Here is a 17,020-nt window from a genome sequence, read left to right as displayed (position 1 = left end):
ATGCACGCGCATGTGTTTTCCATTTCAGAAGAAGGACTTTTTGTCTCATAGCTTAAATGTTTAGCAATCTTTTCATTGTGCCTGTCTGCAACTCTAGTGTCCCCTCTATGTGGTATATAGCAATCTATCCCTTTAATTATTTTCATGAATTTTAATCAGATTTGTCTCATAATGGTTTAAAGAGGTACTGGAGACATTGGTTTCATGTTCCCTCTAATAATAGACCAACACTACATTGTGACATGATACATAAGTGTCTCAAACTCATCTATCTCAGGAAAGGAGATACTTTATCAAGTTGTACTTTACTATGATTGATACCTTCCCTTGACAATAATAAAAACCTATGGTGGCATCCACGCTGGGTTGAAAAAAGGAATGGCTCAGCTCACACCTCCACTTTTCTACCTGTCTTGGGTGCACTGACTCTAGATGTGGCAAGAATTAAGCAGCATTCAAATGCGAAAAATGTGTTGGTTCCATGAGTAGCTGGGAATGGCTTATAACATACCAAGTGGTTATAATTAAGGTGCAGCTACTCCATGGAGTGAAACTTGGCAGATATGCTAATGCATTATTGCGGAACTGATTGATGCTGGTAAAAGAATTAGTTCCAGTGCAGGCACAAATCTGGAGCTCTACAGCATTTTGTCAATGTGTCCGGTACTCATATTGAACAAATCGTGTAATCAGCGGTTAATAATAAAATCAACATTATGCCATTTGTCCTTTTCTGCCCACATCACATTCCTAATCTATTACATATGGAAACATGTCTATATGTCTTTCTCGCATTCACAGCTCCAGATTTTCACCCAGTGTCCAAAATTGGAATTAATATTTTTCCATTGTAACTCACTTCTGCACTAACACATTAGAATATCTACCAAGTTTCATGGCCATTTGATAATTACAACCCACACTGGAGCTCTATGAGTACCTGCACTTTAATTATAACCACCCAGACATGACCAGATTCAGTCAAATATGTTTCAAGAGATTTAATTCAATCAAAACCCAGTATATATTCCAGACTTCCTACATTTATGAATGATATGTCTCGACACTATCTTCTCATCACTCTGCCTACCTTGAAGTTCAGATAATTCCTCAGTAGGCGATAAAATCAAGATCTTTACAATTTGCAACAAAGAATGTTCCAATGTTGTCCCCACACTGGAGACTGGTTCATGCTTGGAGTTTATGGCATTAGTGCTCAACAAATTTCATAAAATTTCCTTAAGATGTCCACAAGTCAGCAACAACCAGAACACACCTGTAGTTTGAAGAATGCAGTGGATGCAACAAATATTAACCCCATCCCCACACATAGACACACATCACGACTTGAAGGAAACACAAGTCTCACATGCAACTTATAGTAACCAGAATCAGACATGGCGAGGAGACACTGGACGACTGGCCTGAGGGCATCGAAATGGTGAATTGCTGAAAACCACATAATAAGGACGAACAACAAAGACAACATGACAGAATGACAAGTCTGGAGAGTGAACTAAATCAACAGCCTAGACGTAGCAAAATCAAGAACGAAGCAATGCTAAGTACAATGAACAATACGAGAGCATAATCTGAACACAACTGACATCTGGGTCCCTGTGCTGCTAGCTCTATATTTGGGTTGTTTGGTGGAAGAGACCAAACAGCGAGGTCATCGGTCTCATCGGATTAGGGAAGGACGGGAAAGGAAGTCGGCCGTGCCCTTTCAAAGGAACCATCCCGGCATTTGCCTGGAGCGATTTACGGAAATCACGGAAAACCTAAATCAGGATGGCCGGATGCGGGATTGAACCGTCATCCTCTCGAATGCGAGTCCAGTGTGCTAACCACTGCGCCACTTCGCTCGGTGCTAGCTTTATAGTGCAGCTGTGAGCACTGATAGGCTGGTGTGGGGTATGTGGCCTGTGCCTAGCATTGAGGTGATGACAGCAGTGCTCACAAATATTAGGAGTGCTGCTTAGCAGCTGTTATCATGGTCCACACATTCTGGCAGTCTTCCGAACTCACTGGGCTGGGACACCAGACAACTTCTGATTTCAAGTAGCAGGCGGAAATGACATATGTAATATCTGTGACAAAACTCCTTACGTCCACAACATGTATGATGAATTACACACAAGTACTTCATTATTTTGATCCCTAAATCCCACAAGATTGATTTAGCTGGGAATGAGTGATGGCTGTATAGATTTACAACAAGCAGAACTGAGTTGCAAACTAGGTCAAGCCATAGGTATAACGATGGTACTGGAGCCTGCAGAGTTCTCCCCTTACAATTTCATAAAAGAGGCAGCAAAAACATCATACATATGAACAGTTAACATTCACACACAAATGTTTCTTGGGGAAAGGTATAAACACTACAGTTTCTACTCAATTTGTCCCTGTTTTCAGAGTGAGATGCATGCTGATGAAAATTATAAGCAGACAAGATTTAAAGTAAGTGCCCACTAGAGACTGTTCTTTTGGGTATTTAAAGGCAATAATATACTGTCAATTCAGTATAATATACAACATTTTTCACTGAAGGATCACATTTTTATTTGTTAAGTTAATTGATAACTTAATATTTCCACGTATTAAGTAATAATCAATGCCCATACAGTTATTATCTTGTAGTAGGATAACTACCTAAGACAGCATAATCTTTCTTCAGCCTTCACAGTGAATGATGTCCTTTCTCCATAAGTAGGAATACCTTACTTTGTATAGAATTTTGTTTAAATGTGTGAGAAGGCATTCTTTCTAATGAAATAACAGTTATAGCTGTCATTTACTTTATCAGAATATTGCACCATGTCACAAGCCAGATTAACAACAAGAAACACCACAAACCACCAAGAACATGGCCTCAAGTAAGTTTGATCTTACAGGTGCCCTGACCATACCAATGGCAAGAAACAAACATAACAAAAATCCTGAAGTCACAAAAGTTTCATCTAGAAAACAGAAGTGTATGACAACTGTTTGTGGTTCAGAATTTTCCCACTTCCTCTACTTTCTCATTTCAGTAACAAGATCATCAATCACTCTCCTAGTAACTCTTGGGACCCTACATCTATGGGATGCCTGTCTTCGCTGAAGAAAGTCAGTGTGTGGCTTAAGCAAAAAAGAGTCATCTAAGTTCCCAGACCTGAGGGAAAATAAGATGTGGCAATATATACTTGCCATTTTCCATGTCCTCAATTAATTTTATGCTCTTATTTAAATCTTTACAACCTTTTCGCATATTGGAGCACATCTTTCCAAATCTCACATGGGAAGTATTTTATTTTATTTTTTTTAAATAATCTACACTGGTTGAAAATGTTAAAATTTTCATGTGAATTACTTCAAGATCTAATGAAATTGGTAATTTTTTATATAGATTGCTGAGTTATAAAGCTCATGTCCAGAAGAGGATGGGCACCAGGTTGAGGAAGTTGAAACAAAGTTTGAGAGACAAGAAACATTCTGATGGTAAAACCATAAGAGGCAGGCTGACAGACAAAATGTACAGCAGTATTATGGGATGGCCATTAGAAATAATACAAAGGATTTGCTGAAAATGAAGCGGACAGTATAGGCTACCTTCTTCCACAGACTGTCACTGAAAAACCAGTACACCACCTTTGCCCTCCTGGACCTGATTCATGGTGCAATTACCACAATGTTCCGTACTCAAACAGTTCATACAGCCACAAACATTCCATCCCAGCAGCAGTCATAGATACCATAAAAGCTATTTACAGAGACCTGACAAATACTGAATTACTAAAGAAGTGTCTGCATGGTCCGACTCAAAATCCTAATGAGTCATTCAATAATCTTATATGGACTCTCTTACCAAAAAATGTTTTTGTTGGAATGAAGACTCTAAAGTGGGGGTTCAGTGATGCTGTCATTGCTTTTAAAGATGGCAACATTGGTAGGGTGAAAGTGCTACAGCATATGGGAATTAATCCTGGAGCAAACTGCACCAGAGAACTTGAACGGATGGACAAGGTTCACATTGATAAAGCAGAGTGTAAAGCACAGTTGGCCACTAAGGAGTCCAGAAATAAGAAAAGAAGAAAAAACTTGGAAAAAGATCAAGAGGATGATATACAGTATGGTGCAGGGTGCTTCTGAGTGATGAAAAATAAAACACTAAGCATATATTAAGTGAGTTACAGTCTTTTGAAACTTTAGAAGCCGTTTCCGAAAATTTATATTTTCTGTTGAATTTTTCCCTAAATCTCAGAAACCACTTCAAGTAGAGTATTCAAATTTTCAGGGAATAATAACATACATATCCTGAGTATACTGAACTAAAAGAAGAACATAGTGTTATGTATAATTGAAATTATTTAGGATAACATACAAAAAAAAGTACACAAAATTTTAACCATGTAATTAAAAAACTGTGTTTCCGAAAGCTGTTTCTGAAATGCAATTATTGTAGTTCAGTAGACTCAGAAAATACAGTTTAATGTCCTGTAAAAGTTTCATGTCAATGGCTACAGTGGTTCCTGAAAAACAGGGAAACCAAGTCACTAAATTTAACATTGTTGGGATAGGGCATTCCAATTCTCCTTAAGTTGCCCTGTCATTTTCATTATCTTTAATTTTTAGTAACTCAGGGAAGAGTATATTTCAATACACTCAATAATTTGGGCACTTTCTTCCCCCATAAACTTATAATGCTTGAAGGTTCATTGGATTATTGAAAGCAGTTCTTCTGGAGCGTAACTTGCCCATCTAAAATGCATACAACATTTCCAATTATATCAGTCACATGATTAAAACTACCCATTTCATGGTAGGGTAGTTGTGAGGAGAAAATTGCAACATGTCATGCACTCAAGTAATGACACAAATAACACTGACAACCATCACCATCACCACCCCCACCATCCAGCAATCAGATGTCATGAAGGCCAACAGCTGACTTAACAAGGTTCCTCAACCTTCTTCGACCTAGCATCTCATCCTTCCAGTCTCCTAAAGCACACAGCTAGGTTAGATAATTTGACAGCTCATCAGTTGATACAATCTTATCCTACAGAAGGGATGCATTGTCTGTGGTTTTTCCATCCATCACAACTCTGGGCAGTGATCTTTCAAATATCCTTGTGACAGAATCCCTCTGGATCAACTCGCTTCTCATAATATTTGTAATCAGATGTGCACTGTGTCAATCACTCTACATTTACCGAGCAAGATAGCGCAGTGGTTAGCATTGTACTGGACTCATGTTCGGGAGGACGATGGTTCAAACCCACATCCAGCCATCCTGATTCAGGTTTTCCATGAGTTCCCTAAATCACTCCAGGCAAATTTTGGGATGGTTCCTTTGAAAGGGCATGGCTGACTTCCTTCTCCATCCTTCCCTAATCTGATGAAACCGATGACCTTGGTGTTTGGTCCCCCCACCCCCTGCAATCAACCAACCAACCACTCTATGTTTAATAGGTCTGCAAATCCTTTAAACATTATTTTATAGAAAATGTAAAATTTCTTTCTATCCATATCACCTACTATCAATATTTTGGAGGCATAAAGTAAACTGAGTAAATGACAGTGTTGTAGAATGTGATCTTTGTTCTGCATGGCAGGTATTCAGATCTGGCATATGTTGCCAGTTGACTGTTAGTTACAAAAGCCTGCCTAATTCACAAAATTTTCTGTCTAGACTACACTTTTATTTCTTCTAACCACACGTTTCAGCAGTCTGCAATCATCAGATATGAGCCTCATTGCTACCTCTGCAGCCATGACTGTCCAATTATGTCAAAGGATTCATTTACACATTGTAAAAAGCATCCTCAACATGCAAGGGGTGTTTAATAAGCAATGCAACACATGTTTTTCTGAAAGCAGGTTGGTTTCATTCAGGATTCATATACACCCCATTATTCTCTGCTCTTTTGGATTCAAAACTCTATTTTTCAACATAATCTCTGTTCACTGCAACAGCCTTATGTCAACTTACCAGGAGGGCTTGTACACCTGCATGGTACTGTTCTACTGCTCAATGCCAAAGCAAACATCTGACTGCATAAATAACTTCCCCATCACCCATGTACTGCTTCCAGTGGAGTACATCCTTCATTGGGACAAAGAGATGGAAGTCGGAAGGTGTGATATCTGGGCTGTAGGGTGGATGAGCAAGAACGGTCCAATGAAGTTTTGTAAGCTACTTTCAGGTGCACATAAATGTGTGAGGCTTCACATTGTCATGGAGAAGGAGATGTTCATTTGCATTTTTGTGGTGATGCATAAGAGTGTCCACACTTTCCAACACTGCAAGACAGACAGCTGTGTGTGGCTGGCATGCAGGAGATTGAAGAGGTTTGTGCGAACTTGTTGCAATGATGAAAGATGCCTCGCCCAGTGACTCGGCATGCTTTTGTTCACTGCCAGGTCTTCATAGCCATTCTGTGATGCTCTGGTTTTCCTACAAAAGAAACTCAATGATGCCTCTCTCCTTGGGATTCACCTCCACTACAATCATTATTGAAGGTTACGTGTAGCACTGCCACCTATCGGAAGTCATGAAACTATAATGGCTGAAGCAGGTCTATTCCACAATGTCCCACAACAAATTCCATAATTTTTTTTTTTTTTTTAACCACAACTGGCTGAGAGAAAAATTGTGTTTCATTACTTACTGAACATCCCTTGTAGTTGGACAGTCATTACTGCGAAGGTATCAAAAGCATGCAATGAGGCTCAGAGCTGATGATGGCAGTCTGCTGAAATGCGTAATTAGAAGAAATAAAGGATGATCTAGACAGAAAATTTTGTATATAGGAGAATTATAGTCGCAGGTATCTATAAAGACTTTCTGTCTTCCATTAAAAAGCCTGTCTGATCTTCCTCAAGATGTGCTCTGGAGATTTTTCAAGGCTTGTTGACAAAATCATTTAAAATGTCATAGATATGGCGTTGAGGAGGTACAGGCTTTGGTAGCTGTTGCAGTGTATCCTTTCAACCATTTTTGTGAACTGGACATATAAAAACTCCTTTATGTTCTTTAAAAATTTTGTTGTGTTCCATACGATATTCCAGCTCGAACCACCAGTACCACCCTAATACAGGGTGATGATATACTGTTTTATTCAGTCTAGTGCAAGAATGGATCATCTGCCAAGCTTATAAATGAAAATGGGATGGTGCAGAACTTAACACACATCATCAGTGGTTAACATGGAAATGGCGCACACACACACACACACACACACACACACACACACACACACACTCTAACACTGAACAGATCCAGCAATGTGTCAAAAGGTACAGTACAGAGAACTACATAAGCTATAAAAAAGACTACTCAATTAAATAAATGAAGTAGATAGTGCCAAGTTTTTGGGGAAACAGATAGATAACTATCTTAACTGGAACATACATGCCTTAGGATTAATCAGTCACTTTAGTTCAACTACATTTGCAATATGACTGGTTTGTTACAGCTGATTTAAAAATATAGATATTAGTTTATTCTGCATATTTACATCCACTAATGTGTTTTGGAATAATTTCATCAGTGGAAACTCAATGCACAAGTTTAGCAAAGGGGTTGGACAGAAATATGGAAACACCACAAGAAATGCATCCTTGAACATAAATGCAGATGCTAGCCAACCTGCAGGTTGTGCTGTTGTATCTGACTACAAATGGCACCAGTACAATATCCTCAATAAGTTGCAAGTGTTAGTCATGGTCAGAACAGTGTTCTGTATATTTCTGAGAGTATTATGTTGGGGCTGAGTGTCCGTGTCTCAAGAGGATGTATCGATGATTTATATCACATACAGGGAAAGCAGAAAAACATCATCCACTAAGTCACAACACAGACAAAAGTGTGTGTTGAATGACTGTGACAGGCAATCACTGGAGAGGATTTTGACAAAAAATTACGGTATGACAGATGCAAAAGTCACTGCAGAACTGAATGTTGCATTCATGAACCCTGTCAGCACCAAAACAACACGAAGGAAGCTCCAGAAGCAGGAAATTACAGCGCAAGTTGGAATTCTAAAGCCACTCCTCAGTGACACAAATGCTGCACTAGGAAAGCCATAAACCTGAGATATGGACCAATGGAAGAAAGTCATTTGGTCAGATGAGTCTTGCTTCACACTGTTTTCAACTTCTGACCAAGTTCATGTTCCAAGAGTGAAACATGATGGGGGTTCGGTGATGATTTGGGCACTCATATCACAGTATTCCATGGTCTCCATTACTACTCTACAAGGTAGCATTACTGCCAAGGATTATGTGACCATTTTGGCTGATCAGGTCCATCAATGTTGATTCCCCAATGGTGATGCTATGTTCCAATACAATAGGGAACCTGTTTACACACCTTGCATCATCCAGGACCACTTTTGTGTGCAGAAGGATGGATTGTCACCTCTCCCCTGGACATCACAGTCACTAGATCTCAGTGCTACTGCACCTCTTTACAGTCTACTTTGGAGAGGAGGGTACATGATCACTATCCATTTCCATCATTGTTAGCTGAACTTGCCACTATATTGCATTAAGAATGGTGTAAGAACCATACAGGATGTGTATTTATCCATTCCAAGATGAGTCGAAGCTGTTTTGAATGTCAACATATTTCCCAGACTGTACTAGGCATGTTAGCGGGTTGTATTTTTCATGTTTGCATATTTTATCCACCCTCTGTGTTTTAAGAATACTGAAGCACATTATGTGAATTCTATCTGGTGTTGTTCTAGAACAACCTGAGAGATCTCTTCACAAAACTTGGTATTTTTAACAACAGTTTTGCAATACTTATATATTTTAATGTGCTCTGTTGCTATAAAAAAGACAATTCAGAGCATGAGTAAATATTACGACTTAACAACAGTAAAGAATTGGAACGAGATACAAGTGTACTCATCAACCTGCCACCAGAGCATATTTATGTTTTATGAATAGATGGTGGAGGTTGGAACTGAATTCAAGAAATATGAAGTGCAACTTCCTTTTCTCCAATAAAAAGAAGTACTATCACAGAAACTCTTGGAATTAATGTTTTAGGCCCTTTTATAATTAATGTTAGCACTTAAACATAATAATATTAAATAATGTTTCCAAATCACAGATATCTCTCACTGTAGGATAGAAAGTGATTAATGTAATGTAACCACCATTGCCTGAACGCTGTTACCTCTACAAGTGACTATGAAAAAACTGTATGTTTCTTATGCATATTAAATTAGATTATTATTGCTCTTAAAAATATAAGAGTGACACTTCCAAATGTAGGATTAATCCTGCTCTAGCTGCACAAAAGAAATCACAAAATTTGCAAAAACCATGTTCTTTCTGCAAAATGGCCACATAACAAATTTTGCAATTTCATCAACAGTGAAAGCAACCTGTAATCTAGAAGCAATCTGAGGCGAAGAGAAAATGAACGCGACGTTGAACAACACAATTTTAGTAACACAACACATTGAAACTCCGAAGAAATCGTTTCTCACAAGCAGAAATAGATTACAACAGCTACAAAACCTAGCAACAGTAACAGTAAAATTAACAGAATTAAACGAAATGACAATTCTGCATAGAGAAAAGAAAGGGAGAAAACTTGATGTCTTGGAAGAACTTGAAATTTTCAGGCACACACCAAATAAAGATGACATGTTGAATGAACAAGTACAGTTGAAAAATAGAAATTTCTTTAATGCTTTTAAACCAGTGCTCTCAGTTTTATGATACTTATAGCAACAGTAACAGTAAAATTAACAGAATTAAACGAAATGACAATTCTGCATAGAGAAAAGAAAGGGAGAAAACTTGATGTCTTGGAAGAACTTGAAATTTTCAGGCACACACCAAATAAAGATGACATGTTGAATGAACAAGTACAGTTGAAAAATAGAAATTTCTTTAATGCTTTTAAACCAGTGCTCTCAGTTTTATGATACTTATAATCCACGTTCTCTCCTCCTTTTCAGAAACATTATTACCTCTGTTAAGTTACACTCATTACCAAATGACCTCTGTACCCCAGTTATGCAAACTTTCTTTTCAAATTTTGTCATATAATGAACTGATGTTCTTCATTATGTATGTAATTCCAGTCGTATTTAACTCTGGTTCTATCTGTGCTATGTAAAACGTAGCAGACTTTGTACTATTTTATCCCGTTTGAAGCTCGTTTATAAATGTTACTCAATAATTTGTAAAATTAATTTTTGTTAAAAGCTATATTGGCTATACATATGATTTACGTCAGAAAATGTGTAATATAGAAAATTGTTTTGCTCACGTTACTAGTGGCCCGCTTGTGGTGTGCCCTGCATTACGTTTACTTGGCAGCGTGACTAGTTGCCACACAGTCAGTCTTCTCACACCACACCGGTGTTACTTTATGTTTTAATGTTTGACCTTTTGAAGCACATTATGTTTTATATTTTAATGTATGAGTTGAGCAACTCAGCTCTTAAACCACAGTACATCTTTGACAATATGTTCTTCATGTAAGCACTATTTGTTTTACGCTCGTTTACATTAATGTAACTTTTATTAGATAAGATATTTAATCTGACATATTAATTTTAGGTAATTACCTTACCTTCTGATGAAGTCACCCTTAGAGGTGACAAAACCTGGTCAAGGTATATAGAAAACCTATGCAACTGGTTGGCTGATTGTTACATATTTTTCAAAAAAGTAAAATTATTATTATTATTATTATTATTATTATTATTATTAGTAGTAGTAGTAGTAGTAGTAGTAGAAATTTTTATGGTGGAGGAATGTCTACACTTGGCATAAAGGGTAACATTCAATGTAACACTAAAAAATTGATAATTTTGTTATTGTCATGTTTTAGATGCAAAATACCTTTCTTGAAGCAAGTAGTGATGCTGCAATACACAGGTGAGGTGTGAGGAACAGTTTCAGTCTCATTACTAAAACAGCCATAACACCAAATGCTGCCAGCTGGATAAAGGTGTAAACGACATCAGCATCAAAAACACTGACCATCTCATGCCACCTCCTGTAACATTATTTTTAAGGTTTTTTCAAAACTTGAAACAGAATTATACTTGTATTAATTACAGTACCAGTAAATTTACTAAATGTTAATAATGATTAAGAAACACAACTGCAATTAGAGATTCGTCTTACTTTTTGGGTTCTGAATTAGATTTTTCATTCCACTGACTGTACCAACTCCAAAATGCAGTTCCTACTGCAATAATAGCTGCAGGTAACAACAGCGTCTGGGACAGATTTTTTATAACTTCTATGGGCATAAAATCAAATTCAGCAGCACAGGTATACAACATTGTGTGAAAATCCTTGTAGCCCGTGAACTTTGCCCTGAAGATGTTAAATACATGAGCCTGAAATTGAAGTAAGTGATTTATGTTATTGTGTACAATAATCAAAAAGAAATATCATATGTGTGTGAAAAACGTGTGGAATGAGATTATACAACAGATCACTGTTACAGTTACATTTTAAAACTGAAAGTGAAAAAAAAAAAAAAAAAATCACACAACACTGACAAATTTCTACTTAAATAAGAATAATAGGGCTGAGGCTTGAAGGAACTTTGGGCACAGAGGAAAGGAGGCAGAGGACGAGGAGGGGGGCTGCCTGTGGGAGAGTACAGGGGGAAAAGGGCATAAGGGTGCTGGAGGAGAAGGGTGCAGGAGGAGGAGAGCACATGGGAGGTAGAGTGCTGGGGCAGTAGGTTTCTGGGGGTTAGGGTGTTGTGGGGGGTAGGCTGCAAGGGGGGGGGGGGGGGGCGTTAGGGGAGTAGGGTGCAGAGGGGGGATTAGGGCATGTGAGATGAGGGCGTGGGGGGGACGAGGGCATAAGGGCGCAGAGGAGAAGGGAGAGGGGGAGAAGGTCATGGAGGGGAGAAGAGACAGGGAAGGTGGACATAAGGGAAGATGAAGATATAAGGAAGAGGGACGTATGGTGGGAAGAACAGATGAAGGAAGGATGTACGAGGAGGTGGAAGAAGAGATAGGGGGATGAAGAATTTCAGGGGAGGAAGAAGAGCCTCTGGCAGAGTTTCCTCCTCCTGTCAGAAACGATGACTTATAATGGTACTGTGCTTCCTTCCCTAAATAATTGGCATTTGCCTGAAGGGTCCTATTAAACACCAAATGCGGGAGAGCTCTCAATGACCAGGATTCTCTTCTGGCTTGTCTGGATTTTGAAGAAATATTGGCAATAGTCCAAACAGATGATATATCCTATAAGTGTCCAGATGAATTCACAGCAGTGGGCAACATGTACAGGGTGTGGTAGATTAGTAATGAGACTCAGTCTAGAAAAACAAATTTATTGATCCAATTTGTACAAAACGTTAATATTCTTCAAAGTACTCGCCTTGGGCGTCGACACAACGTTGCCAGCGCGTTTTCCAAGCTTCATAGGCCCCACTGTAGTCCGTTTGAGTTATCCCAGTTAGTGCCTTTGTGACAGCACGTTGGATGTTCGGAATATCGTCGAAACGATGACCCTTCAGGCATCTTTTGACCTTCGGAAATAGGAAGAAATCAGGAGGACTCAAGTCAGGGCTGTATGGTGGCTGTGGCAAAACTTCAACTCCAATTCGGGGCAAGTAGGAGGTCACGAGGAACGCTGTGTGCGCCGGAGCGTTGTCGTGGTGGAGACGCCAGCGTTGAGCAAGGTCCTGTCGCTTCCGTTTGACGGCTATGTGCAATCGCTGAAGGACTTCTTTGTAGAATTCGGCATTGACAGTCTTCCCCTGAGGGACAAACTCTTTGTGAATTAACCCCCGCTTGTCGAAAAACACAATCAGCATTGTCTTGATGCGGGACTTTGACATTCTTGCTTTCTTCGGCCGCGGGGATGCCGGTGTGTGCCACTCCGAGCTCTGGGCTTTCGTCTCCGGGTCGTACTGGAATGTCCACGATTCGTCGCCTGTTACTACGTTGTCTAAAAAGTGGGGATTATTTTCCAAATCATTCAACATCTCATGGCAAACGTCCACTCGTTGTTGCTTTTGTTCGGCGGTGAGCACTCGGGGAACCAATTTTGCGCAAACTTTCCTCATCATCAAATCTTGCGTAACAATTTGGTAAACCGTAAATTTATTCACGGAGACCTCATCGGCGATCATTTTGAGACTTAAACGACGGTCGGAGTCCAGGAGTTCTTTCACTTTGGCCACCGTTTCATCCACACGACTCGTTGAAGGGCGTCCAGATAGTTCCATGTCTTCAACGGATTCCCTCCCGTTTTTAAATTCATTAAACCACTGGAACACTTGAGCTCTTAATAGGGAGTCTTCTTTGTAGGCCTCCGTAATCATAGCAAAAGTTTCCAAAGCAGTTTTGCCCAAGCGAAAGCAAAATTTGATTGCATACCGCTGTTCTATCGAGCGATCCATCTTCAGCGTTTTCACAAGTGCCACGGGCACACAAACAACGTAATACGCAAAGCTCGACCCTCACTGCACCAGAGCTCCGACGCGACTGCGAACCGGTTCTATTGTTAGCTCAGATCCCCCACCACGTGACGTACAGGTGGAGACTGCCCTGCGAGCGACTGGGGCGCCGTGCGGCGGCCAGTCTCATTACTTATCTACCACACCCTGTACGTGATACTACTGCCATCTGTACATGTGCCTAGCATATCCCATGACTTTTGTCACCTCAACGTAATGCACTTCTTTGTGTGATCAATGTTAGTTTATTGCATGTTGATCAACTGTGAACATCTTTTAAGGATCAATTTGCTTTCTCTACCAGAGTATCATGTAAATGTGTGATTTTAAGTTTACCAAGGGTATGATTTGGAACTATTCACTCGTCTGTCCTCACTCGAGTGTAACTGGCAGACAGTGGTGGATTCACATATCTCTAGGCAGAAGGCGAATGTTGGAAATGACTGCACAGCTGCCCATTTATGCCTATGCAACAGGTATGCAATATCTGTTTCACTAGTGGCTGATTACTCTGTCAAGCCCAGAAAACACAAGAAGATGAGTACATTTGCTCATATGGAGATGGAAATAACATGCAGATTGGGAAAGAAGACCAGTGTGCATACAGTATGCTTGCCAAGACATGGAGGAGGTTCTGTTGGCACGTATTGAATACATCCAGATGCAAATTGCTGCTCATCTCAGCATGAATGACTCTTGTACATGAGTTTCAAGGCAATTCTTTCTTCTTTAGATAGTTGGCTGAATTGGCAAAGACAGGCCCACACATGAGGTGGAAGCAAAGTCCTATATTTACAGCACTGTACCCAGTATCAATCATGGTTCTCTGGTTTGGAGCTAATTAGTAAGTCTTAACCAGAGGCTCAGATAATTCTTATTCAATCTTTGATGTGAATTTTTCAACCTCTGCTATTGAGTGGAGAAATTTAGGGCCCACCTCAATAGGTCAGGTACATACAACAAAAAGAAGTGGCTATGCGGCCACCAAGATGTGTGTGGCATGCACATGCAGCATTCATGATTAGGTTCCAGAATCTTTACTAAAGGTAATAATGCCCACTCTGAAACTGAAAGTGAATATCAGTGAAATCTTAAATACAGATTACATATTGTACAGACAGGCTGCATGCCAACAGTTGTGGTATATCGACTGCCATAAGAACTCGATAATATATAGTGAGGTCATTACAGAATGCTAATGTGAAATAATCTGCGTGAGGATAGGCAATAAATGCTGATCAAACATGGTAATCTGATGCATTTAAAGACAATATTGGCAGAGCACTTCAGAGAAAACTTAGGGAGTATCTCCAGTATGTTTTCCATTATAATATTGCAACAGGGGGAGACTTTGGTTTTCCAATTATAGAAATACCCAACATGGTTCAAGAGCAGTGTTTGAAAGTTACTACAAAAGCAAAGAGAGCTACATACTATTTTGTCAAATACTGACATTTTTATAAAATCGTGGCTGAGTATTCACTATGTAAAGCACACCTTAAATTGTGGCCGGTTCCTGCTGTAAGTTATAAGTACAGAGAGCTGGACTACAGATTTATGCTCAGTCGAAGTGTAGTTGGCAAATAATAGCTGAAAAAAGGTACACTGTACATCCATTCAATAATTTCAGGAACGCCAAAATTACAGATATTGAGATAAGTGATTGTGGAAAAGAAAATCAAGTAAAATTGCTAAATAATGGAGAGCATTTGGATTGGGTACAATAACTGTTAGATTCTACAGAGATTATGTTAAAGAACATGGTCTTTCCTTCTAGTAGTTGTCTATTATAAATCACTTGAGTGCAAATGTTACTGAGCAATTGGGAAAAAGTGGTAGTCAACCACATTTTCAAGAAGCTTCATTGGACAGACACAGGTAAAAGTAGGGTTACATTGCTGACATCAATCTGTTGTAGGATTATGGAACATATTCTATAGTCACAAATTATGATTTTTTTGGGACTCTCCACTACAAAAACCAATATCGATTCCATAAACTGACATCATGCGGAATTCAGTTCACTCTGTTTATCTGTGAAACCCAGAGCACCACAGACAAATGCACTCTGGTTGATGCAGAGTCAATTGACATCTGGAAGAAATTATATATAGTTTTGCATTGTCACATTGTAAGTAAAATACGAGCTAAGTATCATACCAGATTTTTTAACACGATTCAGGACTTCCTGGCAGATGGAATACAACATATTGTTCTTAAGAGGATGAAATCAACAGATATCAGGAGTCACGAGGGAGTGTTATAAAGCCACTACCGTTTACAATACGTACAAATAACTCGACTTTTCCCTCAGTTTTGCCTGCATATGTGTTCAACACATATACTGAACACACCTTATCCTCCTCCTCTCCTTGTCCACCTCATTCTCCCACCTCTACCCGTCTAACTCCCCCTCCCCATTCTTTCTGTCTCTGCATCTTCTCCTCCACCTCTCTTTGTCTATTTCCTCCACTCCCTTTCTCTGACCACATCTTCCTGCTCACTCCCTCTTTCCGTCTCTGACTCCCCCTCTTCCTTTCCCACCCACCCACTACTCCTCTACACCTTCCCGATGCCTCATGCATCTCCCCCAATTCCCTCCTCTCTGTCCATTTTCTCCTCCCCCTCATTTTGTCAATCCCCTTCTCTATACATCTCAACCTGTCCCCACCTATGCTCATCAGCATATGTACCCTTTGCAATACAGTTTAATAAAGTAGGCCGATACTACTCCCACAAAACACCTGTAACACAGGGCAGGCTACACATCAGTGGCTTTAACATCATTTATTTGCCCCAGATGTACAGGCCGCCACACAAAGAAGGTTGATAAATCAGTCCAATACTACTCCAACACAACACGTCTGTAATTCAGGGCAGCCTACATGTTGGGGCCTGGAGAGCCATTTCTTGTGCCTGATGTCCTGCAAAGCAGGTTGATTTGGCAGGCCGATACCGTTCCCACACAACATGTCTATCATGCAGGGCAGGCTATTCACCAGGGGCTGGAAAAAAACACATTTTTGTCTGTATCTCCACTCCTATTGGAGCTAGGAGCTTATAAACCCCACTGTTCTGATACTTGTGAGGCCTGCTGTTCCTGTACGATATTTGACATTGTTGTTGTCTGTAGGATGATTGAAACAACAGAAGACAGTAGCAAAATAGAAGATCTATGGAAGGTCAATGATTGGTGCTGGGACTGACATTTGAGCCTGAATGTATATAAATGTCCCATATTGAGCACAAACAGGCAAAGAGATCCATTACAGTTTAATTACGCTATTGGTGGTAAATCATTAGAAACCCTAACTTGTGTAAAATGCCTGGGAGTAACCAAACAGACCGACCTAAAGTGGAACAATCGCTTATTATCAATTGCACAAAGAGCAGACACCCGACTGAAATTCACTGTAAAAGTCTTACGGGAATTAAATTCATCCATGAAAGAAGTATCTTTCACAACACTTGTAAAATTGATTATTGAGCACTACTCTCCAGCCTGGTACCCTTACCAGGTTGGAGTAATAGAATAAGTAACGCAGATCCAATGAAGAGTTGAACGTTTTCTCA

The 17,020-nt window shown here is 39.6% G+C and overlaps 1 protein-coding gene across 1 annotated transcript in view; it reads right to left on the bottom strand.

The window, feature by feature from the left end:
- The window catches only part of LOC124721403 (probable C-mannosyltransferase DPY19L1), a 224,236-nt gene that overhangs the window by 23,723 nt on the left and 183,493 nt on the right, over positions 1-17,020 (bottom strand). Inside the window, exons 9-10 of the mRNA XM_047246343.1 lie at positions 11,146-11,363; positions 10,858-11,014 (exon numbers count right to left, since the gene is read on the bottom strand). Coding sequence (XP_047102299.1) covers positions 10,858-11,014; positions 11,146-11,363 — 375 coding nt within the window. The remainder of the gene's footprint in view (positions 1-10,857; positions 11,015-11,145; positions 11,364-17,020) is intronic.

This window comes from Schistocerca piceifrons, chromosome X (genome assembly GCF_021461385.2).
Source record: "Schistocerca piceifrons isolate TAMUIC-IGC-003096 chromosome X, iqSchPice1.1, whole genome shotgun sequence".
NCBI classification, from domain to species: Eukaryota; Metazoa; Arthropoda; class Insecta; order Orthoptera; family Acrididae; genus Schistocerca; species Schistocerca piceifrons.
The sequence above is the reverse complement of the archived record's forward strand: the minus strand, read 5'-3'. Positions and strand labels throughout refer to the sequence as shown.